The 9,880-nt window shown below is 36.8% G+C and overlaps 1 protein-coding gene across 1 annotated transcript; it reads left to right on the top strand.

Annotated features, from left to right (window-relative positions):
• The first annotated feature begins 2,825 nt into the window (after positions 1–2,825).
• On the top strand, positions 2,826–7,911 carry LOC306854333 (malignant fibrous histiocytoma-amplified sequence 1-like). Its single transcript, XM_079392256.1, has 10 exons — positions 2,826–2,994; positions 3,335–4,202; positions 4,463–4,757; positions 4,848–5,034; positions 5,128–5,312; positions 5,422–5,918; positions 6,141–6,286; positions 6,872–7,070; positions 7,192–7,259; positions 7,341–7,911. The coding sequence occupies exons 1-10, from the start codon at positions 2,979–2,981 to the stop codon at positions 7,358–7,360; spliced, it is 2,481 nt and encodes an 826-aa protein (XP_079248382.1). The 5' UTR covers positions 2,826–2,978; the 3' UTR covers positions 7,361–7,911.
• Positions 7,912–9,880: the final 1,969 nt, after the last annotated feature.

The following is a 9,880-nucleotide window of genomic DNA, read 5'->3' as shown; positions in this document are numbered from 1 at the left end:
CTTTTATGCTGCTGTTTTTTAAGCTAGAGCTTTTTCCTTTGTCTTTTTTTTTTTTTTACATTTCTTCCATTCGTCTGTCTTCCCTATATCTGTTATGTGAAACATTACCCCCACCAGTGTGTTGAACAACATATAGCATCCTCCATGAAACCCAGAACCTCATTCCATTTTGTGTGTGTCTTGCAGTCCTGTCATCAAGAGAGACATCATGGCGATAAAGTCTGGAGTACAACCTCGAGGAATTATTCACTGTTCACTTTATATTATGTCTACTTAATTTTGTCTGAATATGTTAATTATATTTTCTTTTGTAAGATATTCTGTGAAATGCATTTGTGAACACAAGAATAAGTCTATGTAAATACAGTGCTGTCTTCGTAATTATGAAACATTTGAATGTACTTTAACAATTTACATATATTTCATTAACTAAAAACATACCGAGATAAAAAGAAATGATTACAAGATTTTAAGCTTGTTATTATTCCCACTGTACAATTTGGAGAGTGAAAACACAGAAATACTTTTATATATTATACAGCTGATCAAAACATATTTAAGATTTAGCACCACAAAACCTTTTTTATACTTAAACAGGTTTGATTTTATAATTAAAACTTCATTTAAATGATTTAATGATTTATATTTTACAACAACATTAAAGTTTGTCTGGAAATCCTCTGCTCTGGAGACGAAATAACACCATCATCACATGAGGGTGGTGATATGTTTTAGTCATGGTGAATCTCAAGTATAACTGTGGTTTAAAAGCAGTGAACTCACCCAGGGTTTTTCCTGAAAATAATCATTACCAGTGGCAGATGGATGTGGCATAGGTGAATTAAGTGATACACTTACAAAAATACAAAAATCACTCTAAAAATCACAAAATAAAATGTTCCTTTGTGTTTATATAGACTCTGCTCTAAGGATTCTACTAAGATTCTACTTGAGAGCATTAACACTCATAGCGACAGTCACATCCCTGTACCAGCCATGAAATCTCAACAATAAATTCGATTTACAGTTTGTTTTAATTGAGCCCTGTGATGGACTGCCATCTGTCTAGACGTGTTTCCCTCACCTGTGGCCCGAGATGCTGAGTTAGGCGCCAGTAACCATGCAACCCTACAGAGGACAGGTGGTTTGGAGAATGGCTCGATGGCTGAAGTTCATTCTAATTGTATAATTTTTCTGTGTCTTTGATGTAGCAAGATGGAAAGGTATTAAGTACTACATTAAACTATACTTCAGGCAGGGTTTGTCATTTCTGTCCCTCGAGGGCCAGAGATGAGAACTCTGTTTTAAACAGTGTCATTTGATTCGACAAAAGTCTAGTCTAGTGTAGAATGAGTCATTCATATTTTGGACTGTTTTTCTGAAAGATAAAGTCTGTAAATTTAATCTAATTGTTTTTGTTGTGTATGACATGTCTTAAGGATAATAGGTGCAGCCAATCAAAAGCATTTCATAAATGCCCAATTGTTTCATCACGCCTTGTTTGGTATGATAATAATGTTGTGTCTAAATAGCCAATGTGACGACCTTAAATTTAAAGTAAACAAAATTTTAAAGTTGAAAAAAACAGCATATGCTGGTAAGGTAGGTTTTGAAGCTTGGATGCTGGTTCGAGCTGGTTTAAACTGGTCCTTAGCTGGTCCTGAGCAGGAGGGACCAGCTTATGACCAGCACATGACCAGTTTAAACCAGCTCGAACCAGCATCCATGATTCAAAACCTACCTAACCAGCACATGCTGTTTTTTTCAACAGGGTTAGCTGCACATCTGTTCATTGTTCAATTGATTAGCATTCCCTGTGTATTCTGTTTACTCAGGTCCATGTCTTGCGTTAACATTTATGGTGGTGTATGGTGATTTCCACAGTTTTTTTTAAATCTTTAATCTGCAGTGTTTTCCATCTGCGGCTCTTTGGATTTGTACTTGTCAAACACATAATTTCTATACATTTTTAAAGTGACCACTCTTAACTGATATCGAAAACATTAATAAAAATAACTTTTTAACGGAATAACAAATTCAGTTCGGTTTAAAAAAAAATAAATAATGAAAAGAATCAGCTGGGCAAATAAATGGAAGGAGCCTGTGGAAGCCTACAATACTTTATCAGATGTTTTCCACAATGTAATATGATGCATGCAGCAATTTATATATATATATATATATATATATATGCTGTCTTCATGATGAGACATTTTAACTTTGCACAACCGGTAACATGCAAAGAATGCATGAAAACAGGAAACAAAAAAGAAAAGAATAAACCCATTTGGCCCTTCGCCGATTAAATTGGTGGAAAGGAAGGAAGAAAAGGATGTGACGTGTGGCCAAGTATGGTGTGCTCTGCATTTCAAGCATCCACGTGCACACACACAGCAGTGAGTAGTGCACAAACACACACCCGGAGTTCTGTGCCTTGCTAAAGGGTTTCACCTCAATCATGGCACTGTATATTCACTCCCTCCAACTACAATCCCTACTGGTACCGAGACTCGGGCCCTCGACCTTTGGATTACAAGTCTGACACTCTAAACATTAGGCTAAGACTGACCCCAACTTTCTCTCCGCTTCCCCCTCCCTATGTGTGTAATGACACCATTCTTCCAGAAAATAAAATAAATAAATGATAAAAAAATAAATACATCAATAAGAGAATGATGATAGAAATAAATTTTTTCCTTGAACTAGGTATGTCTTATTTCATTGCTACTCTCTTCGTATGCACATTGTTTCACATTTTAGCCAGATGATGGCAGTACTGCTTCGTTTTTAGATGACTGAGTAAATCACGTGACGGAAACTGAACTAGATACTGCTACGTTTACAAGAAAATGAAAGTAACAATCAGCTGTACCGCTCTGTTAAAAGTCCGTCGCTACATTGCTCTATAAGACATAAGGAAGTAGATCACCTATTTGACGCATAGACAAGCGAAAGAGTTTCTTCAACAGCTCATCAACATGTCCTTTTTAAATGGTATGTTCACACTTTTTTGATCTTGATCAGTAAGAAATGCTACAAATTTGCTTGAATGTAAGAAATGTGATCACAGTATATTAGAATTAGTTAGGGGTCACTTAAGGTTTTGCTGTATCATTGTAGTGGATATAATCGCTAATCCTAACAAACTGACACAGAGTTTTAATTATTTTTGCTGCCTAGAAAGAAAACATTAATTTATAATCCATGTTGAAATACTTCTCCGAGTCATCTCTGAAAATGTTCAGAATAAGATGTTATAATATGTTGGTTATAAAGTTTAAATAAGAATGATTTTATGATTATTATTATAACATTAACAATAATATTACCATAGGAAATCAAAATGCCAAAAAAGAAGAAGACTTTGCTGCAAAGAAACTCAAAGCACTTCCCAATGAGCTTCTCCAGAGGGGTGGAGATGCAGTAAAGGTAGATCTACAGCGGAACAGACTCAAACAAATCAGTGGTATCACTCAACTGGAAAACCTGACAGAGCTCAACCTGTGCAGGAATGAGTTCACCGATTTCCCCACGGACATTAGAGGGTTACGCCAGTTGGAGAAACTTTATATCAATCAGAACAATATCAAAACTATTCCAGAAAATGTCTTTCCATCCTTGGAAAAACTTCGATTTCTAAAGTTGAGCACCAATCGGCTTGAAAAGCTACCCCAGGACATGAACAGGTGCCAACATCTCAACTACCTAAACTTGTCCAACAACTGCCTGAGGAATTTGGATCCTCTTGTGGGTCTTTCACAATTAAAAGAACTTTATGTCGAGAGGAACCAGTTAGCTGACCTACCAAACCTACTCTTTCAAAACAGTAGCTTAACTCTGTTCAAAGCTAGTGGTAACCCTCTTAGAAAGCCCCCTCAGGAGGTCTGTGCAGGGGGATTGAAAGATATCCAAAGTTACTTTGCAATGCTTGAGGCGAACGCCCCAAATGAGAAAACTGTGAAGACTATGTTTCTGGGGACCTCAATGGCAGGGAAATCCACTCTGTGCCGCAGTCTGAAGCAGGGTTGCCCTGTACGAGTGGCAGAGGAAGATCGTACTATAGGGATCGAAATCAGTGAAGTTGATAATGAGGGTATCCGATTTATCTTTTGGGACTTTGCTGGACAAGAGGAATACTACATCACTCATCATGTGTTTATAACAGCTCAAGCCTTTGTCATACTTGCCATCAACCTTTCCAGGTAAAGCCTTTTTTTTTAGCTAGATCTCACAGTGTAATATACTCTAACCACTAAACATATACAACTTGTTGAAGATGAATTATTTTATTAGCAAGCATCACTATTACTAAATAGTTAGATGTGTTATTTTTGCATTGTGGACTATAAAATGGGCAAACCCAGAATATTATACAGATTTAGGGGACTTTTTCACTGTTGGGCAAGTTGCCATAACACCCCAGCCACCAAATAGCAATGCATTAAACTTTTTTTTTTGTCAGTTACAACATGGATGCCCAGAGTTTCAAGGTGAATGTGGAATTCTGGATCAAAAATCTTCAGCTTAAGATACCAGACTCAGTAGTTCTGCTTGTGGGCACTCATGTTGACCAATGTACAGATGAGAATGATGTGAACGAAAAGAAAAAACACATCGAAGACCACGTGAAGGAAATGCTTGAAACACATAAAACTAATTTAGAGCGGCGTAAGAAGAACTTCCAGGATAAGGAGGACTCATCTTTGTACTATGACCAGATAAATCAGATTGAAAGACTGACTGAGTACAAACTAAAGGTAAATTGGCTTTGTAGTTGCTGTTTTAGAATCTAATAGAATTGAATAAAATGTGCTGCCACAATCTTCTTAATCTCCTTTTATTTTCAGGTACTTGACTTTGTACCTATAGACTGCACCAAAAAGGAGGACATTGTCAAGCTACGTACTCACATCAAAAATGAGGTTTTGAACAAAGCTGCATTCCCCAACATAGAACAGACAATACCTAGAAGCTACTATGAGGTGGAGAAAGATATCAAAGAACTTCAGAAAGACGGTGACATTGCGGAGCATGGTCAGTTTTTTTTTTTTTTTCTTTTTTTAGATTGCAATGTTTGGTGTATTTCTTCTTAAATTTATTAATTCTGAAATTTCCCCCCATTATCAGGAATTGTGAGTCAAAGCACCCTCTTGTATGAACTGAAGAACAGACATGTTACACTGGACGAGGACAAACTTAAGTTAATTCTGCAGTATCTTCACCGAATTGGAGTCATTATGTGGTACAAGGATATTCCAGAATTGGCTGGTTCTTTGTTTGTAGAACCAACATTCCTCATCTCATTGTTTAAGGTTCATGCATCAAACATTTAAACTACAACCATTAAATGTATTTGCATAGCCATACAATAATCAGTGTATAAATTCCTTCATCATTTATTTTCTTTTAATTCTGTCACAGACTATTGTGAGACATGACCTAGTCCAGGAACTGAACAAGATTTCCTCTGAGCAGCTGAAGTCAGAAAATGCACTTTCAGTACAGAAGAAAAGATGGATCAACGACTATAAACACAGAGCATCCTTAAACAATGTGGCTATCAGGATCCTGGTGCGGACTGAGCTCCAGAAGAATTATGGCATTACTGATAAAGAGCTAATTGAGGAGGTGGTTGGGTCCAATAAGAAAGAAGGAAGTCTCCTTTCACTACTAAAGCACTTTGATGTATGCTTGTCGACCAAACATAACAGTCCTCTCAATCCAAAAGCCAACGAATTCTGTCCGAAGAAAGATTGGGTGCCCTCAAATCCGATTGTGTATGAGCCAGATGCTTGTCTGTTCCCAAGTTACCTGCCAGACAACGAGCAGGTAGTGCAAAAGTGGGTATCAGACAATCCAGAGGACCTAAATATCCATGTTTACTTCCTACCTGAGATACCACATGGTTTCTTCCACAGGTGAATGCTTACACTTGTTTCTTTCAGAGAAAATAAAGAAATGCATGTCATTAAAGAACATTCCTGGTTTATTCACTCTATTAGCTGTCATGTTTTGCGGTCATGTATCATCAACCCAGATACCCTGATGATCAAAAAGTTCATTCAAACTGATTTGATTGTAACTAGTATTGACACTTGGATAACTAGTAATGACATGCAAAACTGATTCTTGCTTTACAGGCTTGTCATCAGGGCGTGCTCCTTATACTCTCCATACTGGATTGGAAAAGACCAGTGTGTGCTGTGCTGTGGTGACAGACGATTTCTGCTCAGAGAACGCCGTGATGAGGACCAGTTCATTGAGATCCGCTGCAAAGAGACTGAGCGTAAGTCCCCTGTTTTATTACATTTTATATAGCAATGATTGACATTTGTAGCCTCTCAAGCAAATACTTTGAATATACATACACTACTCTTCAAAAATTTGGGTTTGGTAAGATTTTTTTTTTTTTTTAATTAAAGACGTTTCTAATGGTCACAAAGGCTGCATTAATTATTATATATTTTTTCTATTATAAAATGATTAAATATATATTTTTTGACATCTTGCAGATACACATTGTTGGCACTAGGGGATGATGTTTTTGTCTTCTACACTGAATTAAATTCAGTTCACATTTATTTGTATAGCACTTTTCACAATACAAATCATTGCAAAGCAGATTAACAGAATTTTCTTCACAGATAATTCATTTATACATTATATTTAGGAGTAGCTTATCAGTGGTGACAATGTCAAGGTGATGTCCATTGTCCAGATGGCAGAAATATACAGTAAAAATCACTATTAACGGCAATGATTATATGTAGCGATCAAACTTATAGCACAGTTTGGTAGTTTTGTATGTTGGTTCATATATTTATTAAACCTATACTTAAATCATTGTATTTAATAATTTTCCCTCTTGTAGTTGAAACTTCAGAAGACATCCAGAAAGCATGGGAAGTGATAAGGGAGATTATGATACGGCTGAACAAACTGATAGAGCAGTGGCAAGGGCTGTACCTGACTGTCCACAGTCCCTGTAAATACAGCGACTGTGACGAATACTTTGAATGGAATGACTGGCAAGAATGGTTAGAAGAGTCAGGGACAAGCAAATTTAATATGTAAGTTGTGATGTGGTCTCATCAGAGCATTACATATTCATTTTATTAAAGTTTGTTTGACTCATCTTAGTTTTAAACATATTGAAATGAAATCAGGTGAACACTGTGTTTTGTCTTATAGAGGACTTGAGGAAAAACAAACTTGCCTTAATGGACACCAACGCAGGACGGAGTTGCTGTTCCCTAGAAGTAAATGCATTTATTTACAGAGAAATACAACATGCATTTAGTCTCCTGCCATTTATAATTCTGTAATATTTTCGTTTTCAGTTCCTGATGCTTCGACCTAAAGACAGGGAAAGGAACAAATAAGACTAATAAAAACTCACTTGACTTGATTGGGGAAAGGCTGTTAAAGCCCACATCAGACTACATATGTGTCATTCCTTAAATATTGTGAAACACAACTTGAACATATGTTTATGTACTGTAATTAATTAAAATACCAACTTGCACAGACAATAGCATTGTAATGTTTCCAACACGTTATTACATTAATTGTAATAGCTCCGAAACATTAAACATAGCCTATGTAATACTTACTACAGTTAATGTATATTACTTGATTTAGCATGAAACGGGGGAATCTAACGTTATTTTGGGGAACATACACAAGTTTTGTGTAGTCTCCTCTCAGTACGAAATTGTTCAGTGGATATGTTGTCTTGTAGAAACATATTGTCACCGCTAGGGGGTGATCTTTATACATTTACGTTTCACATTTTGTTTGAGGACTATTTGTGGAGGGTAAAGTATTGTTGCAGTGGAGTCCAGGCTTGAACATGTAATGAATTGTTCAATAAAATTATCCAGATACAAAAGTATCATTGGATTTACAATGAAGTCTCTTTCTGTCAGCCTATACATGCATGTTTTAAATTAGCTAAAAACTAAAAGTAGGCCTATGTTTTATCTTAACATGTATATTTTAACAAATTGCAGCATATATAGAGTTTAAATTATTTGATTTCACTTTATTTTGATAGTCTCCTTTAGACAATCTGTTCACTATAAGTAACTTTGCAACTACACATCATCTAACTCAGAGTATTAGTAGACTGTTAGGTTATGGTTAATAAGTTGATATGTACATGCAGAGTTACCTAGTTTAGTCAGTAGAATATCTGTTGGGGGACCATAAAGATAAAGTATTAGCAGATATTAAGCAGACAGTCTACTAACTACTCTAATGACTTGTAGTTACTTATAGTCACCCAAATGTCTAAAAGGGACCATCAAAATAAAGGGTTACCAGCTATTTTTATTGTTGTATGTTTTATTTTTTACTCACAAACTTTTAAAAAAATATTTAAAAACCTTTAAATCTGTTCATTTAAATCCCCCATCTGTTCATTCGTGTTCAGATTTTTACTTCATTATAAAGTACATAGCAAGCTGCCATTATCAGTTGATCTTGTTGGTAGTGCTGCTTACTATATACTAATGACAGCTCACTTGCAGCAGTCTTATAGGCTAGGCGCACACACACAAACACACTGTAGAGACTTTCCATTGACTTCTGTTGTGTTTATATTGCGCAATGATTTCTATCCCTAAACAGAACCCTCAGACAAACCGTTCTGCATTGTTACATTATTATTAAGAAAACTTTTTATTTGTATTCATTTTTCCTCCATATTACGATCGAATGATCCACACAGGTTTTGCTATTCTTCCCAGCAGGCACACAACGTCATATGACGTTAATATTAGGTTGGATTTAGGTCGCGACGTCAGGTGACCAAAATTCAATGTCAAGCCAACGTCTAATGACAACGTTGATTTGACGTCCAAGACCGACGTCAATTGACGTTGATATTTAGTTGTTTTCAGGTTGTGTTGGGAAGTAACCAAAATCCAACGTCGAGCCAACGTCTAAAGCCAACGTCATATTGACGTCAAATACTGATATACAGTCGTCGGGTATGGCAACCAAAACCCAACGTCGCCTAGACGTCATAATGGTAACGTCCACACAACGTCAGATTCTAACATCATTTGACGTTGTTTTTAGGTTGTGGCACTAACTAACCAAAATCCAACGTCGAGCCAACGTCTAAAGCCAACGTCATATTGACGTCAAATACTGATATACAGTGGTCAGGTATGGCAACCAAAACCCAACGTCGGCTAGACGTCATAATGGTAACGTCCACACAACGTCAGATTCTAACATCATTTGACGTTGTTTTTAGGTTGTGGCATTAACTAACCAAAATCCAACGTCGAGCCAACGTCTAAAGCCAACGTCATATTGACGTCAAATACTGATATACAGTGGTCAGGTATGGCAACCAAAACCCAACGTCGCCTAGACGTCATAATGGTAACGTCCACACAACGTCAGATTCTAACATCATTTGACGTTGTTTTTAGGTTGTGGCATTAACTAGCCAAAATCCAACGTCGAGCCAACGTCTTAAGCCAACGTCATATTGACGTCAAATACTGATATACAGTCGTCGGGTATGGCAACCAAAACCCAACGTCACCTAGACGTCATAATGGTACGTCCACACAACGTCAGATTCTAACATCATTTGACGTTGTTTTTAGGTTGTGGCATTAACTAACCAAAATCCAACGTCGAGCCAACGTCATATTGACGTCAAATACTGATATACAGTGGTCAGGTATGGCAACCAAAACCCAACGTCGCCTAGACGTCATAATGGTAACGTCCACACAACGTCAGATTCTAACATCATTTGACGTTGTTTTTAGGTTGTGGCATTAACTAACCAAAATCCAACGTCGAGCCAACGTCTTAAGCCAACGTCATATTGACGTCAAATACTGATATACAGTCG

The sequence above is a fragment of the Barbus barbus genome, assembly GCF_936440315.1.
Source record: "Barbus barbus genome assembly, chromosome: 34".
Lineage (NCBI taxonomy): Eukaryota > Metazoa > Chordata > Actinopteri > Cypriniformes > Cyprinidae > Barbus > Barbus barbus.
The sequence above is the reverse complement of the archived record's forward strand: the minus strand, read 5'-3'. Positions and strand labels throughout refer to the sequence as shown.